Source organism: Hyperolius riggenbachi, chromosome 2 (genome assembly GCF_040937935.1).
Source record: "Hyperolius riggenbachi isolate aHypRig1 chromosome 2, aHypRig1.pri, whole genome shotgun sequence".
Taxonomy (NCBI): domain Eukaryota; kingdom Metazoa; phylum Chordata; class Amphibia; order Anura; family Hyperoliidae; genus Hyperolius; species Hyperolius riggenbachi.
The window spans coordinates 473,933,041-473,952,376 of record NC_090647.1 but is presented as its reverse complement, the minus strand read 5'-3'; the positions used below and the strand labels follow the sequence as shown (position 1 = coordinate 473,952,376).

General features: G+C 42.7%; 1 protein-coding gene across 1 annotated transcript in view; it reads right to left on the bottom strand.

The window, feature by feature from the left end:
- The window catches only part of METTL16 (methyltransferase 16, RNA N6-adenosine), a 114,640-nt gene that overhangs the window by 45,862 nt on the left and 49,442 nt on the right, over window positions 1-19,336 (bottom strand). The window contains exons 5-6 of the mRNA XM_068270239.1: window positions 7,760-7,875; window positions 1,880-2,022 (exon numbers count right to left, since the gene is read on the bottom strand). Of these exons, the coding sequence (XP_068126340.1) occupies window positions 1,880-2,022; window positions 7,760-7,875 (259 nt within the window). The remainder of the gene's footprint in view (window positions 1-1,879; window positions 2,023-7,759; window positions 7,876-19,336) is intronic.

Genomic DNA, 19,336 nt, shown 5'->3' with positions numbered 1-19,336 from the left:
TAAAAAAAAATCTGGGAGGGAAAATACCGCATTCGGTATTTTAGACCTTTGTGTGCGAATTCATAAAGATTTTCACAGCTGCCTTTGAAGTTCGGTAAATTACCGCAGCCCATTGAGCGGTACAGCAGAAGTGTGGTGATATCTCTTTTGTTACAAGCTGTAATTATGGTTCCCTTCACAGACTCACAGAGACTTCGGCTCCCTGCACAGATGACTCACACAGACTTCGGCTCCCTGCACAAAGGACTCACACAGACTTCGGCTCCCTGCACAGATGACTCACACAGACTTCGGCTCCCTGCACAGATGACTCACACAGACTTCGACTGCCTGCACAGATGACTCACACAGACTTCGGCTGCCTGCACAGATGACTCACACAGACTTCGGCTGCCTGCACAGATGACTCACACAGACTTCGGCTGCCTGCACAGATGACTCACATAAACTTCAGCTCCCTGCACTTTGCATTGTTAAGACCTCACCAGAGATGTTGGTAATTATCGCATGGCTTACCGCTTGTTGAAGGCTTTATGAATTGACATTTGCTGACAATTTACTGACATGTGTTGGAGGTAACTACAGCCAAGTAGGTAATTTTCCTCATTGCTCGGTAATTTGAGCTTTTCATGCGGTAACAGTCTTTATGAATTGACACTTTGCTAAGTGCTCGGGGAAGTCTGCAGTTTTCAGCATTACCACATGCAGTAATGCTTTATGAATTGAGGCCAGAGTGTTACGTTGTAACGCATCTGGGAGCTTCGTAATATCCAGCACCAGCGTTTTCCAGTCGGGTGAATTAGAACTACCACCGCTAATCAGACTCGCACCACAACTTATCACGCCGCAGGTCATAACGCGTGCATGAAATCGGTTCGTGCAAGCGTTATGTAATGTGAAAGAGCCCTTAGCCTGTCTAATTCCCCCCCCTTATCTGTGACTAAGCACAATTTGCAATTTGATCCCTCAGCTTTGTCAGCTGACTGCCATGGCAGAAAGCTAACTGATAAACACAGGATGTTAACAATATGTCTGCATCCATGAAAGCAGAAAGTAGACAAAATATTTGGAGGTGAAGAGCCTATAAGGAATACCGGTATATGTAGACTGTAACAAAAATGTACAATTAATGAGCCAATAGCAAAGAACCTCAACATTACTTTATGAGTTTAACAGTACTGCATATTCCTGTGTCACTGAGGCAACAGGATCAGCATGACAGCTAAGAAAGCAGCACAGAATAACAACAATAATAAGATAACCGTGGCAGCCTAAAGGTTAGGGGGTGCATGCCTGAAGATTATTATTTACTTATTTAGCACGGACATCCTCTGCAGCACTTCACAGAGTACATAGTCATATCATCGACTGGTCCTCAGTGAGGTTTACAACCTAATCCCCATCTTAGTCAATTGTCCAAGGTCACTGCCATCGGGCAATTCTTTTGAGATAACCAGTAATTGCTACTTTTCACTGGTCCATTTCCAATCTGGATACATTTGTATCACAATATCATAAATCTGCTTCAACTTTGAATTCTTATTGGCCAGGGCTCTCTTTCCCTTTTGTCTCACAATGCTGTGTAATGTGTGTACCTGTCTTTCACCATTATGTAAAAATCTGTAATTGATTTGTTCAATGCATAAGCAGTAATCCACCTTTGTCTTGTACGGTTAACTGTATTGCTTGTATTGTGTTGTTATACCTTGGTATTCTGTTGTATAGCACAATGCTGGCACTATATAAATCAATAATAATACTAATAATAATAGCAATCAGAGTAAATATTTTATGAAACATTTCTCATAGTCTTGATGAGATGAAAAATGTTATGACTACATATAAAACAAAAAACAAACAAGCAAAATAAATCATTTACCTCAATCTCTTCTTTAGCTGAAGACTGTCATGGATAATTCTCTTTACGAACTCCAGTTCTCCCCCCTCTGCCATAATCTCGGTAATGCCACCAGTATTTACAGAGCTTGGAGGGGGCCGGCGGGGGTTCCTCGAGTTCACTCCCTGTGAGGACAGAAGAGCATATCAAAGAAGGAAGGACGCTCTTCAAAGTACCTGTTACCATGGATACAGCGATCATTTCACAACACAAGGCCTCTGCCGGCTACAGCACTTTTTTTTTCTAAAATCTGTATCCTTACATGACTCCACACACCTGCTGCATACAGAGCTATGTAGTGCAGAGTAAACATACCTATGTGTGGCATGTAGATAGGTCCTTTGGGTGGAAGATATAGGTTTTCATATTTATTATTCTCAGAGTCATGCCACTGCCCGATGTAAGCAGCTACCCTGCGTACCCTTAAAATTAACCTTCACCTTGATCGTTTCTTAGGCTAGCCTTACAGGGGGTCAATTACTGCCCGATATGCCAAGCCAATCGCTCCCTCCCCAATTACAAAGTAATCGATTACTGCATCACACGCTAAATGCAATTTTACAAGATGTCAGCAGAAATCTATCAAGCATTCATTGAACCACAGGTTTTGTACTTCTCTATGCAGTGCCATACTATGAGCTCCCATCCCTGATAGCTTGCACCCAACCCCCCTCATTTCAGATTCTCTGTTGAGATTTACCAACATATCCAATCATACCTTTAATCAATACACTGTGCAAAATCAAACAAAATCAGATACAGTATGTTGGGCAATATATACATTTGGCAGATTCAATCAAAATGATCCAATTGGCTGGGAAAAAAATGGATGTGTGTATAACCAGCTTTAATCTTACCCCCTTCCCCAATACAGAATACTACAGCCTTACTTTCCTCTATCTCCAACAGCTCCTGTCTTGAAAATTGTGCCCAACATTACTCCTTCTCTGATGAAACCTTACAATTTGGTTCCACAATGGAAAAGGACCATGTGTTGACTAGGATTTCACGCACATTCCCACTATCACATTCCCCCCGTGATTTTCATACAATATGACGGGTAAACTGCGCAATTGTGTCATGATTGTGATTTCCTTTGAGAGGAAAAACAAGTTGAAAACATTTTGAATTGCCGCATTTCAAAAAATTGCATAGCAACTTTCTTGTGCTCCCACTGACTTGACCTAATTGCCAAATGCAGCATGCACTGTGTTGGCATTTAAAGGAACACTGAACTGAGAAAAAAAAATGCCCAGTTACTGACCTGGGGCTTCTTCCAGCCCCCTAAAGTCCTCCTACTCCCTTGCCCTGTTTCCACAATCTGACGCTTTTTTACTGTCTCACTCCATAAGCCAGCTACTAGACATGTGCATCGGTTGCCACGCGCTATAACTATTGCGCTCCCACGAACGCACACAATTTTGCACAGAATGCAGAGAAGTTTTGCTTACTGCACAAGGGCAGATCGCTACCGGCTACTGGAGCACGTTGAAGGTGGCACGCGGCAGGCAGCGTTTGGAGGGTGACACCAAGGGATGGCATCGAAATACTGGGAAAACTTCAGGGGGGTATCAGGCCATTTTTTTTTCAGTTAAAAAGTTTCCTTTAGGTAAAAATGGAAAAGGACACTGCAATTACTATGTTAATTATGGTGCCCTAGCAATCAGCAAATCAGGAACAATCTGAAAATCAGATTGAAATGCTGCAATTGGAACAGGGCCCAAATGATTTTTTCACCTGAGCTGAATCCTTACCTAACTTACAACCTGAGCCACCTTAGGGGGCTCTCTCCAGCTTCCTATACTGGCTATACTAGCGGTCTGATTATTCCAGTATTGTTACACTTAAAGCATGAAATAATGTTGCACTTTTAGTAGCAAAAATCCTGACGTAATAAAACCACTAGGGAGGCTAAAGGAGCACTATAGTGAAAATAAATAATAGAAAGAAGAAGAAAAATAACCATACAGTACAATATTAGTGAGATCAATACTGGTAAGTAGAAAGTTAAGAAAATAAAATAGCCACTTAAACATAGTAAATACAAAAATGGCTGGATAGTGTAATGGTGTAAGGGCACTGCAATTTAGTAAGGAGTCCTTGGGCAAGACTCCTTAACACCGTAGGATGACATACTGAGTGTACCCTTCATGGCTGCGGCTCTCGTGCTTTGAGTCTGACAGGAGAAAAGCGGTATGTAAATGTTAGCATTATTATTTTTATTGATAGTAATAATAATAAACTAGGCTTACTGTAAATATGCCATGAAAAAGCTAGGGGCATCCTAAAACATGAATGGAATATAATATTTTCATGCATGGATGTTTACTTCAAGAGACTCTGAATGGGAACTGATAAGAATCTGCATCCCACTCCCAAATACAGAACTGATGCACAGCTCTAGACTGGGTTGAAAGTCTTGTCATTCCAACTACAGCCTAAAAACCTTGTACACACACATACGAGGACTGTCACATACAGGGTCAAGAGCTGCATAGACACATCACTAGCCTGCAGACTACTGATGTGGTCTGCTGCTTTGGAGTAGGTGGAGGGATGATGGTGCAACCCAGAAAATGGAGTTGGAGGCGTGGGAAGAACAATGGCCTCAGCCTATGCTTGGATGAGATGATACAGCAGTTTGGATCTCTAGCCAATGCATCGGGCTACTGTATATGTTAGATCAGGCATTCTCAACAGGGTTTCATGGAACTCCAAGGTTCTTTAACAACCATAAGCAGCTTGCAAGGGTTCCCTCGCACTTTTCCCCCCAGTAAGAGAGGACTTGGGAGGCATGTTGGCTCAGCTGGCAGGGTGGGAAATTTCACCTGGACCAACTAAGCGTCTCTGCGTCCTCATCAGACATTGTCTTCCCATCCTGCCTCCCTACTTCTTCTGATGGTATCCGCTATGGTTGTGACCAAATATGCAGGAAGTCAGACCTGAAGACAGCTGTAAAGCGGATGAAGAGGAAACTAAGGAATCAAACTGATAACAATAGCCAATGTCTTCAACGCCAATCTCTGCAAGGGGATGTGGCTGCACATAAATGAGGGGTGCTAAAATGAAAGGTAGTTCCATGTAATAAGGTACACTAGAGGAAACTAAAATAGGGGTCAGTGCAATAAAGAGCATTATGATATGGGTGCAGTACAATAACAGGCACTATAAAATGGAGCCCCATAACTGCGAGAGCTAGAATAAGAAAAGCTATAACATGGGCCACTACATTAGGGAGCATGGTGATGGAGGGCATGAAATGGGTGTAGTGTAAAGGAACCTGGATAGGTGGGGTGGGCAGTGGCGGGAAGTGTTACATAACTGGTGCTGGGGTCTCTGGAATATGTTGTGGAAGGGGCTCAGCCTTTCCTGTAGGGTTAATGGGAGTAGGACTCCTCCAGACACTCTCGCACAGCGATGTGTACTCAGCGGGTAGAAGCGTGGTGGTGGTGCTGCTGCTGCCACCCCCTGAGTACACATCACTGCACGATTGAACATTGTTGTACAGAGGGAGTCATCCCTCTTTTTCCAGCTGCTGCACTCCCCCTAGAGATAATGGGTTTGCTCCCTTAGTGTGTATGAGACAACACGATAACTTATGTTAAGAAAGCATGGTGTGACCTGCAGTGGTGTACCCTATGAATGAGTATAAGGAGGTGTTTTAAAAACTGCAGAGCTCGTGGCATCTTTGGGTGAGTGGGATAAGGCAGATCTAATCGTGGAGATTCAGAGACTCAGGTTACTCCCAGACATACTTGAGACTGCTTTTTCTTTAAAGTATTTAAATGGCCAAATTATGCAAATAATAGTTACATAAACATTAAAAAAATGTAAATGATTGTATTCTTTAACCACTTCAGGATCAGTTTTATTCCCTTAAAAACCAAAACCAAAACAATTTTCACATTTCAACGCTCCTCCCATTTATTCAGCAATAACTTTATTGTTACTTATCACATTGAAATGATCTATATATAGTTTTGTTCGCCGCAAATTAAGCTTTCTTTGGGTGGTAGTTTTTTCTATGAATTATTTTATTTTATATGCATTGTAAAGGAAATAATATATAAAAAAAAGTTTAAAAAAAAAAGTTTTCAGCCATTATAGTTTTAAAATAAAACGTGCTTCGATACCTAAAACCCATACATTTTATTTGCCCATTTGTCCTGGTTATTACAACATTTAACTTTTGTCCCTAGTACAATGTATGATGATGATATTTTAATATACTCATGACATTCATATTAGAAAAGTCCCTAATTATGTAAAAAAAATTAAATGAAGTAATTTTTTTCAATTTTTTTTTAACAAATGTTTTATTTCTGTAACTGTGGGGCAGGGTTGGAAGGGGTTAAAAGTAATAAAATAAAAATTAATAATACATTTTCTATGTAAAACAGTATACTGGTATAATTAGGTGTATTTTTACTTTTTAACCACAAGATAGTGCTACTGAGAACCTGTAACAAAAAAAAAAAAAGTTCCCTTGGGGGTACTCACCTCAGGAGGGGGAAGCCTCAGGGTCCCAATGAGGCTTCTCCCTCCCCTGTAGCTGCAGGCAGTCCATCGCTGGCTCCCCCGAAGTGTCCTGGAATCCTCCCTCGACAAGCCTGACCAGCACTGATTTATTTACCTTTCCTGGCTCCAGCGGGGGAGCTGTTGCGGCTCTCCGCACGGAGATAGGCGAAAATAGCAGATCTCTGTTGGGTCCGCTCTACTGCACAGGTGCAGGAGACTTGCGCCTGCGCAGTAGAGCGGCCCGACAGCGACCGGCTATTTCCGCCTATCTCCGAGAGGAGAGCAGATACTGCGCCTGCGCTGGAACCGGGAAGGTGAATATTTACATCCCCGCTGTTTGGGGAGCTTTAAGGCCTTTAAGGGACTGAGCAGGACGGGGAAGCCTCAATAGGATCTGGAGGCTTCCCCCACCCGAGGTAGGTACCCCCCAGGGGAGGTTTTCTTCATTACAGGTTTTAATAGAACACAGAAGTGTTGGGTCTGAGAGCTTGCATTGTGTTATCAAGCTCTCAGAAGAACAGGAACAGTGATCGGGATTGAGAATAAAAGATTCTCACATTCCAATCACAGATGGAGGGAGCTGCGACGGTGGATCGAACCAAAAACAGCATGGGGATCGTGAACGCAGTGGTAAGGTAACAGTAGGCATATCTACCCCCCTGATCCGCACGTGAAGTTTACAGGGGCGTAGATATGCGTACCAGAGATCCTAAAGTGGTTAATGGACAACTGAAGTGAGATATATATGGAAGCTGCCATATTTATTCCCTTTTAAACAATGCACATTGCCAGGCTGCCCTACTAATCTTGACTAAAACTTTTAGCCATACACCCTGAACAAGAATGCAGATCAGATGTTTGACTCAAGTTAGACTTGATTTGCCGAATGCTTGTTTCGGGTGTGTGAGTCAGACACTACTGATGCATGAAAGATCAGTAGGACTGCCAGGGAACTGGTATTGGACACTTCAGGGGTCTTAAGATGCTCACAGCAATGGAAAGAAGGTGTCTATGTTAACCCATTAGCAACTTCAATAGAGTTATCTCGTTTGGGATAAGTGCACTGCTTTTGACCTCAGCCAGCAGAACTTGTGCTGTAAATTCTTGGAATGCTGTGATCTCTCTCCACTAGCAGAAAATATAGAACTGAAAGCTAAAGTCCTCTGTTATGGTCTCACACTGCCCCCTAGTGACTAGTGGCCATAAATACACATGACAGCAGTACTAATTAGAAGCAGGGAAATGTAACAAATAAGAAATGAAAACATGTGCTAAAACAAATTGGCCTGGAGCGTTTGCAAGCCTCTAAATAAATTGGCTGCTAGGGTTAAAAGAGGACAATACCTGAGCTTCCATCTGGTTGGCAAAGAAGGGAGGATTGCACATGCAGAAATCATATATGATGCCAGATTCTTCCTTCAACGCATCCATTAAAAGGGTTTTCTGCGGAACTTTAACCACTAGAAATAAAAACAATGCAAAGTGTGAACTCATGAAAAGGGAGACTGCAGTGTATTTTCAGTTATTGTTTAGGCTGAATATCGGATTCAGTTAGAATAGCAACCTTGTGCAGAATCTGGTTTATTTTCACTGTAATTAAAGGATATCTGTGAGCAAGAAGCAAGAACTGGGGGTATGGCAAGGCTGACTGATGTTGGCACTTCTTTTAACTTTGCCTAATTTTTTAAAGTCAGTGTTTCTGCAATAAGAACTTACTCCTAACAGTCGTGCAGACCTATGCTGTATATTTCATTATTCCATATGCTAGGAAAGTGCAGACTGACTCCATCCACCAGTATGCTGGGCTGGTTCTTCTCAGTGTATATAAAAACATACATAAGCATGTATCTAGCAGTAGCCACTAATAGCGCAAATTTTAATGAAAGATCATTCAGTGAAAAGTGATCAGATAATTGTATAATCGGATTGGCAAAAAATAAACTCCATTGGGTTCCCCAATCGACTGTGAATGATTCTAAAAATGATTGATCAACAATTTTTTCAGTCAAATGTTTTTCCTAATCGGTTGTGATGGATAGGGAGTAAAGATTGTTTCGTTGATGGTGTCAATGTATTACAATATTTTATTTCCAAGTGTATTTACCTGATTGCTTGAACAATGTTTTGCTAAAATAAGTTTAAGGGTACGTAAAAGCATCCAATTTTATTAGGCCAATTTTACCAACTTCATGTAGTACGAGGACTTATCTGCACAATTTGTTCATAGGGATCAAAATCTGTTGGTCGTCATACCACAGCAGAGTCCCAGTTATCCAGAACTCAACTAACCAGAAGTATCAACCAACCAGAACAAATCTCCAGCAGTAGTCACAGCAGTGAAGGCCAACTTCTTAGGGTTTTTGTAGGCTCTGCTGTGCTTAAAGACTGGATTCAATGGCCCTCACAAGGTTAATATACTTTCAATGACTGTATTTTAACATTTAATACAGAGTACATGGTATGTATACAGAATCAGGGATTGTATTGTATTAGCTTGGCCTATTTTTAACATTCAGTCTCATGCAACCAGAAAGCACACTTATCCGGCATCAGCCAATCCCCGTGGGTGCTGGATAACAGGGACTTTGCTGTAGAAAGAGGTGGTAAAATTGGTCAGCCATTGGTCAGTCCAAATTGGATATGTATACCGCGCTTAAAGGGAACCTGAACACTTGCACACAACAGATGCAAAACAGAGAGAAATGCACCCTGCATGTATTTTGAGAGTTTAGCCTGTCTGATTCCCTAAGTTATAACTTGATCTTGCAGCCATGTCAGCTGGCTGCTACAGCAGAGCTGCTAATTGGTAAATACAGAATGTTAACCCTATAAATACAAGTAAATGCATTCCATATTTATTGTAGGATTTCTATCAGCTATAACAAAGAAATGTTTTTCTTTAAAGGTTATTATGCTGTTGCCTATCTTTTAGAGCAGAGAGGAAATTCTGAGCTCGGGTCTGCTTTAAGTCCATCCCAAAAATGCCAACATATTGGTACACAAATAGAGCTACTGCCACATAGAACCAAATGAATCTCTAGATGAAATGTGTAATAAAGGGCAGGAACATGTGCAGACAAAACTGTGCATGCAATGAAAATTAGCTATAAACAAATATACTTTAAAGCCAAAATAACTATTATTGACCTGCATGGCTAATGTTGTCAGCCAGCTGGTCCAAGTACTGCAAGACTCAGTATTGCCAAAGGACAAGTCATTACCTTGTGTGGCCAGCTGCCTCCTATGGAAGGAAGGGGGAATACATAAAACCTGCACTTCCTGTTTGCTAGTGGAGAGAGGGAGGAATGGTGGTTCCAGTGACTAAACGTATGTACAGACCACTAGCTACAATAGTGGTGGCTGGATGGTGTAATGGCTAAGGGCTCTGCCTCTGACACAGGAGACCAGAGTTCGAATCTTGGCTCTGCCTGTTCAGTAAGCCTGCACCTATTCAGTAGGAGATCTTGGGCAAGTATCCCTAACACTGCTACTGCCTATAGAGCGCGTCCTAGTGGCTGCAGCTCTGGCGCTTTGAGTCCGCCAGGAGAAAAGCGCGATATAAATGTTCTGTATTTCTGTGTTTGTTTGTACAATACATGCATCCCCTGTATTCACAGTCCTTTAAAACATGGGCAGAATTTCTCAGCTAATTGCTGCTTCTCTTGCCAGAAGGCAGTACAAGGGGCACTGCTAAGTTGAGCATTCATGGGCTGTCTCAGGGCTGCCAGCAGACTGTCAGCCAAAGCGATCACAACTATTGTATTAGGTAAGCTACAGTCCTATGTCCACATGGCTTTAGAGCCTGGAGAAAAACGTATACAGCCAAAATGGGTAATTTGAGCACCACAGTTTTGGGTGCCCGCTATTTATAGCCACAGCCAGTTATCTTACTGGGGGCGTGATTAGGTACTGATAAAGGGGCAGTTGGGTTAGGTATCGGTTGGAGGGTCATTTAGTGTTGGGCATTAGTTGGGGAGTCTTTTAGGCATCTGTTGTGGGGGAAGTTGGATAGGGTTAGGCAATGGTTGGGGAGTTGGTTAAGGTTAGGCAATATTAGAGGGAATGTTCAAGTGAGAATGTGGTCAGGTGAGATGATAGTAAAATATTAGTAAAAATTACCAATATTTTACTGTCGTAATTACGCAGAGCCAAGTATTAGAATATCAAGAATTTTACAGATATTCTACCAGCGGCCGATGTCCAGTGCCCATTTTACGGTGTTCCCTTTTTTTTACATGTGCAGCCTACAGCCATCCGCCGTCCCTGATAAGTTCTCCTGAAGGCGGTATCTGAGCTATACTTTTTTGTGAGGAATTCTGTACTGTGTTCAAAATGAAAAGTGCAGTTATTTGTCATCTTTGGCTATAGCTCTGCTTCATATTTACTTGGAATTCACTCAGAATATAAATTTCATATTTTCCCAATTCCTGTCCCATACCATCAACAGATATTTTTTTTGCATAGAAATGAGTAGATTCACCCTCTTGCAGCTGCATATGCAGATAATACATTCAGGCATTTCCATTCCTGGCTAAAAATTGCCCAGATAAGATAAGCTATCTAATGGTCAGTCCACACACAATGTGGGGCATTTTCAATCCACATTTTTTCTCCTTCTGCAGCAGCCGGGTATTCAAAAAAACACTCTCAAATAACTTCTATTATCCAGAACCAGGAGATAGAATCATAAGAAGCCATTGCTGAGGTAACTGTGAGAAAGTAAAGAAAATTGAATCGTCTGAAATAGTTTTGAAAAAAAAAAGCTATTTCTAGAGCCAGAAATGTTCTTTAAAGTCACATTCCTCATACTCTGTGTAAGCTAACCCACTAAAGAATAGATTATTGTGTACTTTATCATCAACTGTTAATAAACACCCAAAACTATTGCAAATCATTGTTTCAGATAACATTTATTTTGCACGGTTTCATAGCTTAAAGGACACCTGAAGTGAGAAGTATATGGAGGCTGCCATATTTATTTTCTTTTAAACAATACTAATTGCCTGGCAGCCCTGCTGATCTATTTGGCTGCAGTAGTGTAAATATCACCAGAAAAAAAAGCATGCCGCTAATCTGGTCAGATCTGACAATATCAGAAACATCTGATCTACTGCATGCTTGTTCAGGGTATATAGCTAAAGGTATTAGAGGCAAAGGATCAGCAAGATGGCCAGGCAACTGGAATATGACAGCCTCCACATCCCTCCCAGTACAGGTGTCCTTTAAAGGAATTAAACCTGTTCCAGACCTTGGTAATTGAAATCTAAGTCCTGTTTTGGTCCTCTTATTTCATCCAGGGCAGATTTCAATTACCCCCGCCACACACTCCCATCGCTCCTGCTGATCGAGCCAATCTGCTGTCTCTGCACCTGGCTCCTCTGTGAACACTGTGATTGGTTCACAGTGATCACAGGTTCAGGAGCCAATCAAATCTGCTCCTGACCAGAGGACGGTGCAAGCAAAGCAGAGTGACAGCAAAACGAAGCAATTGTCGTGAGTGTGCCCGTGAGCTCGGTAACACCTATGGTCCCGAAGTAGTTAATGCATCTTCCACTTGCCATGTCTTTCACCTGCAAGACTTGGCCAGACCCTTGTTAGTAAGGATGTCTTCTTGATTCAGCAAAATAAAAGTAATGCTCTGAGAATCTGGTTGTGCAGCCCTCTGTGCCACAAACACTCTGGTTTGAACATCAGCAAGTATTCTTATAATTTGTGGAATCCAATGAATAAGAAAGATGCATTCTATATAAAAAATAATTCTACTATAGACCACGGATGAAGGTTCCTCAGAATGTAGATAAAACTCATTCAATGCTCCAGATGGGGTAAGGCTAAAAAAAGATCACCTTCTGCCTGAGTTGCCTGTATATCTGAAACTACTGACTGCTTGGACATGCACCGGACTATAGGGCTGATTCACTAAAAACTGCCATGCGCACAAAGCACATAGTAATATTCAGAATGCCCAGAAATAAAACGGATTCTGATATTACTGGTACCGATACCAGAAAAGTACCACATGATGCACAGTTAGTGCAACTCGCGGTACATGGGTAACTTAAGCTTTGCTAAGGAACCAAACAAGTAACATGCATTACCATAGCAACACTTACATTACCTACTGTATGTACTACAGGATGGCAATATTAATGGGCTTTTAGTGAATCAACCCCTACATGATTTATCTTGTTCAAGTTTACATTCATATGTATTAAAAAAAAAGAATACTGCTTTGCTTTCATCTTATCTTTCAAAATCTTTTTATTTATTTTTTATATCTTTCTTTTTTCCCAAGCATTCCAACACTGCCAAAATGTATTCAAGTCTCTCTAATTTTGATATTGAATGAAACAAATGGCGATACAGGTCGTTGTGTTGAGACTCCCTCATTCCATCTGGAATAGTGGGAACATCAATTATGTAAAGCAAGGAGTGAGAGAAGACAAGGGCTGCAGTGAAGAGTCACAGGGGACTCCTCTGACAGGGATCTGGGGCAGGCAGATGTTTCAGGTTGATATAGAGAAATTAACAACGACAAATGTAATTCTCTGTTAATGGAGCACAGTTTAGTCTCATGTGTGGTCCACTCCTGCCATGTTGTCTCTGGACTCCCACGAGACGCCTGTTATGTGATGGCAGACAGCCAATCAAATCTACAGACAGTGGTGAGTCCACATCTGCCTGACATCTCAGATGCCACAATGCACCGACGTCTGAGTGCTCCTCCTTTCCATAGAGATGATCTAGCTCTAGCATATGTACAGGAGGAGGGGCAATACTCTGCAAGTATCTGTGTATTAAAGTTAAATGGTGGACCACAGACTGATTACACTCATTTTAAAGGACAACTGAAGTGAGAGGGATATGGAGGCTGCCATATTTATTTCATTTTAAGCAATACCAATTGCCTGGTTATCCTGCTGAACCTCTAATACTTTTAGCCATAGACCCTGAACAAGCGTTTGCAGATCAGGTGTTTCTGACTTTATGATTAACTGAATGTTTATTCCTGGAGTGAGTCAGACACTACCGCAGCCAAATAGACCAGCAGGGCTGCCAGGCAACTGGTATTGTTTTAAAGGAAATAAATATGGTAGCCTCCATAGTCATCTCCCTCCAGGTTTCCTTTAACCCTTTCCACTCTGAAGTTAATTGGCACAACAGGTTTTTTTGTCTTTTTTTCAAATCTGATGGGGAAAAAAATAATCGATAAGTGTGTGGCTAATTTTAGTTTTCTATCCCCAAAAACTGAAGTTAAACAGGAACTGTAACCCAAGAATAAACTTTATCCCAATAAGTAGCCGATTCCCCCTCCCCCTTTCCCACAAGAAATCTTTACTTTTTCTCGAATAGATCATCAGGGGGCCTGTGTGTCTCACTTGTGGTGAAACTCCTCCCACAGTGTGATGTCATGACCATGGTCCTGACAGTTTGTTGTCTGTGACCCTAGCTGCATTGTGGGAAATAATGGCTGCTTTTAACTGCCAAGCACGGAATATCTCCCTCTGTGCATAGAACTCTGAGTAAACAAACCACCTGCACAGATCACACACAGATCACCTGGCAGGACTAAAGAGGTCACCACCACTGATAAATGTCAGAAAGTAAATCAGGGAGAAGAAAGATTTTACAATGGGCAAACACTGACTGAATCAATCAGTGCCCTTTTCCACTAGCAATCGCAATCACAAACGCCAGCGATTGCGATTTTTCATTAATTTTGTTATGCGATTGCGATTCTTCATTTGCATTGCATTATCCCTCTTAAAATCACTCCAGAAAGCGATGGTGATTTGTGATTTACAAATCAAATCACTATAGTGGAAAATACTTCACATGATTTCTATGATAAGGTAGCAACCCTAGCGATTTAAAAATCACTAGCGGTTTGCGATTTTGCAATTCAGCTGTGCAGGGGAAAAAGGCCCTAAACAAATATTGTAAACCAAAAGCAATTTATTTATGTCATTTTTACTACGGTTCCTCTTTAACCTCCCCTAACTCTATGCCCTAACGATAACCCTGCTAATCAGTGTATAACTTTAAGCAATACTACCATTCAACTTTGGCTTTGCCTCCAGAGTCCGGCACTTTCCGATAATTGTGTTTTTGGGTGCCCCAGAGAACCCCAGTATACCAATAAATGTATGCTTATTTGTCCTGCCTCCTGGTGCTACTTTGATTCAGTCTTCATTCTTTTTAACTTTCTCTCAGTATGGAGAGGCTCAAGAGGTTGCAATTGATGGAGAGGTTTTTTTTCAAAACTATGTAAATATAACTATTAACTGTACAAAGGAATAACACATTGCCAATTCCTTCTCCTGTGTTTGACAGAACTGCATTTTAATGTCCCCCTAAGCTGACACAAACACTGCTATTGACAAAGCATATTTGTTTATAGCGTTCCTTTAGGGCTACAAACACCGCAAGAAATTTTTATGAGAAGGAGCAAGTTGGCAATTTAAAGATGCCAAAATTACAGTTTTGCGCTCATGTATATTTCACATGGAGCACAATCTCTGTGTGGTAATTTATTTATAGGCCTCGGTGCTGGTGAGCGACCCATAACCCTACATTGTAATTCCCGACTTTCCCCTACGAATCGGTTTCAGTGTGTGCACCGCTAAAACAGCCCATTACTGGGGAGCGTGGACAATTTGTTATTCATGAAGTAATGCATTTCTGAATATCCTAATGAGGGGGAATGTTACAAGCTGCAGTTACAGCAATTCCCTGAGATCCCGAAATAAATACAAGAGGCACTTCTCTTCTGCAGCCTTAGTGGATCATTAACAGCACCATAACATTATTTCTGTTCCAGCGGATGACTCTTGTCACTGGATCCCTGCTGATATACAGGCAGCCAGCACGTGCTTTAACCCTCTCAGTCTATATGCTACAGAAAAACTCACCCTGTTCTGGTGCCTTAAAGTGTGTAGACAGTTTCTTACCCATTCAAGATCCACAGGTTTCATCCCCCTAGTAACCAGGCGATTTCTTACAACTCAGTGCTCTGCAACTTTAACCTCTTGACGACCAGCTAACGCCGATTGGCGTAAACTGGTTGTCTGTGGGTTTCCATGGAAACGGCCGCTCGTTCCATGTCAGTTCACGGAGGGTGTCTCCGTGAACTGCCTGTGAGCCTCCGATCGCGGCTCGCAGGCGAAATGTAAACACACGGGGACCCCGGAGTTCACAGTGCACGGCGCTGCAGCAGCGCCGTAAAGGAGATCGGCGATCCCCGGCCTCTGATAGGCTGAAGCCTATCAGAGGCGGTACAGGACGTATCACCGTCCTGTACCGCCTACAGAGCCAGGGAGAGGGAGGGAAGGAGAGGGAGGGGGGAATAGCGCTGCGGAGAGGGGCTTTGAGGAGCCCCCTCCCGCAAGGCAAAGCAGAGCGGCGGCGATCAGACCCCCCCCAGCAGGACATCCCCCCTAGTGGGGGAAAAAGGGAGGGGGGGGGGAAGTCTGATCGCCCTGCCTGCAATACGATCTGCGCTGGGGGCTGAAGAGCCCACCCAGCACAGATCAATAGGAAACCACGTGGTCGGCAAGTGGTTAATAGCTTGCAGCAGAGCTGAACAACTAAGCATAAAAAATGTATTCCTCCCCCCCCCCCTTTTCTGCCCACCAACAGAGGGGCTCTGATCGCTGCTGCAGAGTTGTTGTTTATTTATTCATTTATTTGTAATTTAATTTTAAATAAAATTGTCTTTTTTATTTAATTCCCCCCCCCCCCCTCAGCCAATCAGGGCGATCCTCTCTCATAAGCATCAGCCTATGACAGGGGATCGCAATCGGAGCCTCTCCAGAGGACAGCCAAGTGACAGGGCTGTCCACAGTACATCGCTGCATTAGATCGCAGTGCTGTACAACAAACAAATGACCATTTGTTTATTTTACAGTCAGCTAGCAGCAATCGCTGATTCAAGACTCAAGCAGACTCAGGCGGGGATGCGCGTGCATAGGCGTGCACGATCCCCTGCAAAACTCTCCCCAGGACTTGACGCCGATAGGCATTAGGCGGTCCTGGTAGAGCCACCTTGCGGCCGGCTTTTTGGGTTAGGTGGTTGTAAGGTGGTTAAAGGTCATCTACTTCAGCTTCCTTCACCCTTACATAAAATAATACAGTAACATATTTTGCAGCTCCAAACCATGGTTAGGCCTCTTGCACACTACATGCGATTCCGATGTTTAATACGATCCGATTTTTGATTCCGATTATAAAAAAAACAAAAACAGAGCAGCATGCAGTACTATTTTTCATCGGAGAAAAAAAAAAATCGGAATCGCATGTAGTGTGCAAGAAACCTTACATGTCCTCCGCATAGGTCAGCTAAACAGAGTGCCCGATGCAACAGCAGCTTCTTTCTCAACTGTTTGCCTGTTTACAAGTCCCCATTAACAAGTCAATTATGTAAATATGCATTGAGGATAGAGATACGTATGAACGTCAGTTTACACTCGACCGTGGCTGTCCATAAAGACCGCCTCAGCGGCGAATCCAGCATGTGTACAGTGCATGTCCAATGTCTCCTTAAGATCTGGCATGCTGGACCTTAGCGATCCCCAAGGTCTTTCCACTCACCCCACATACGGGAAGTCGCTCTTTTATGCACCACATGTTGTCCCTCCTACCCTCTCCATAGCAACAGACCCCTCTCTAGCCTTCTGACAAGTGACATATCTGTACAGCATCGGGTCCAAAACTGTCACCCAAGTGATAGAGTCCTGATCGCTGCTGGGCGACAGTAATTCTTAAGCCTGATACACACATTCAATTATGATTGGTCAATCAATGATCAATTTAACGATGCCCATGTAGTATAAGAGCTTACCTACACAATCTGCTTATAGTAGTAAACATCGGTTGACCCTCATACTAACATTGAGGTGGTAAAATTGGTCAGATATTGGCCAGCCATCACTGAAAGTGTGTACCAGGCTTTAGTGTATACATGCCTTTATTCAGCCTCACAGGTGGGGAAAAAAAAAAAAAGATGAACTATTTTTATTGGCCAATTTACCACCTCCAGATACTATAAGTCCCAACGACTTTGAATTTTATGAACAGATTGTGTAGTAGGTAATCTCTCATACTACATGGAAGTAGCAACATTTTCCAAAATTGGATGTGTGTATGTATCCTAATGTCTGGTACACATCCAATTTCGATTGGCCAATGACTGGCCAATTTTACCATTTCCATGTAGTATGACGGCCAACAGGTTTTGAATACTATGAATAGATTATGAAGGTAAGTTCTCAAACTACACGGAAGTGGAAAAAATGGTAAATGATTGGCTAATCAAGGTTCAGTGTGTCTACCAGACTTAAAGCACACCTGAAAATATATAAAAAAAAAAAAAAAAAATTACCTGGGGCTTCTGCCAGCCCCCTGTAGTCGACCTGTGCCTGCGACATTACCAAATAATAATCCGTTACTCCTCCGCGGCTAACCTCCGCTTTGGCGAGTCACTGGCTACAGCACCTGCGCGGCCCTGGCTTCTTGCGTACTTATACGTGCTCCCGTTACCAGAAGCGTACTGCGCAGGCGCAGTAGAGATTTTCCCGTACTGCGCAAGATGCTCCTGGCCACTGGAGCGTGTACGAGGATGCGCATGGCCAGGGCTGCACAGGTGCAGTGGACGTCGACTTACAAATCTGCGATTCCGAAAGTCAGCAGCGGCTGGGTAATGGAGGATCATTTGGAAACGGCATGGGCACAGGTCAGCTGCAGGGGGCTGGCAGAAGGCCCAGGTAAGTGATATATTTTTTTTAATATATATTCAGGTCCGCTTTAAAGGAAACCAGAGCTGTTCTAAATAAAACATTTTATACATACCTTGGGCTTCCTCCAGCCCCATACACATGGTACGCTCCCACGGCGCCGTCCTCAGTCTTCTGCAGCGCCGGTACCGAGTCCCGACACTTCCATCAGTCAGGCCAGTCTATGCAAAAGAAGTGTGCCCTCTACGTATCTCTCCAGCAGCTGTTGGAGAGATACGCAAACAGCACACTTCACTTGCGTCACACTGGCTCCAACTGACGGAAGTGCCGGGAGCCGGTACAGAAGAGGGAGAAGACTGAGGACAGCGGCGTCGGAGTGATCCGTGCGTATGGGGCTGGAGGAAGCCCAAGGTATGTATAAAACGTATTTAGAACAGCTCTGTTACACTTTAAATCTTGATAGGCACTGCTCTGACTTATTTCAGCAAAAAGCTATGTAAGCGGACACATACACAGATTTATTCATGAATATCTCCACAATACAATGTAATACAATGCAGTGGTGTAGCAATAGCGGGTGCAGAGTTAGAAACCGCATCGGGGTCCCAAACCAGAGGTGCTCTCCTTCAACCATCTTATTAGCTTTTCATTGGTGCTATGCTGGTAATGATCACCTCCATATGTGTCCTGACTAATCGTAATCCTTAACTAACTGTTCCTTACTCTGATAACACCTCTCTGATACTGAAAATGTGCTTGGTAGGTTTTGGGGCATCATATCTATAGAGTGCTAGGGGCCCCATGTGAAACTCACACTAGGGGCCCCAAGCTCTCAGCTACGCCACTGATACAATGTATTTAAACTTTATGAAATTTATAAACTTTATGACCATTCTAATGTAACACTGCCCTATGTAGCTGACTGGAGTTATGCACACATTCTTAATAGATTTTTAATGTGTAATTCCCTGCTCCCACCTTCTGTACTATATCAAAATTGCTTTGTATAAAAGAAATGCAAGTATTTCAAATGGATTTTTTATCTCTTAAGTCAAGAGTTGGGAATAAGGTAGCAGCTTGTGAAGTTACTGAGAAATGGAAATCGTGACAAATTGTAGGTATTTAGTGTACCTGAATTCAAAGCATTTATGAAAGAGTACTGTAAATGAAAAGCAATTGTAAATGGATT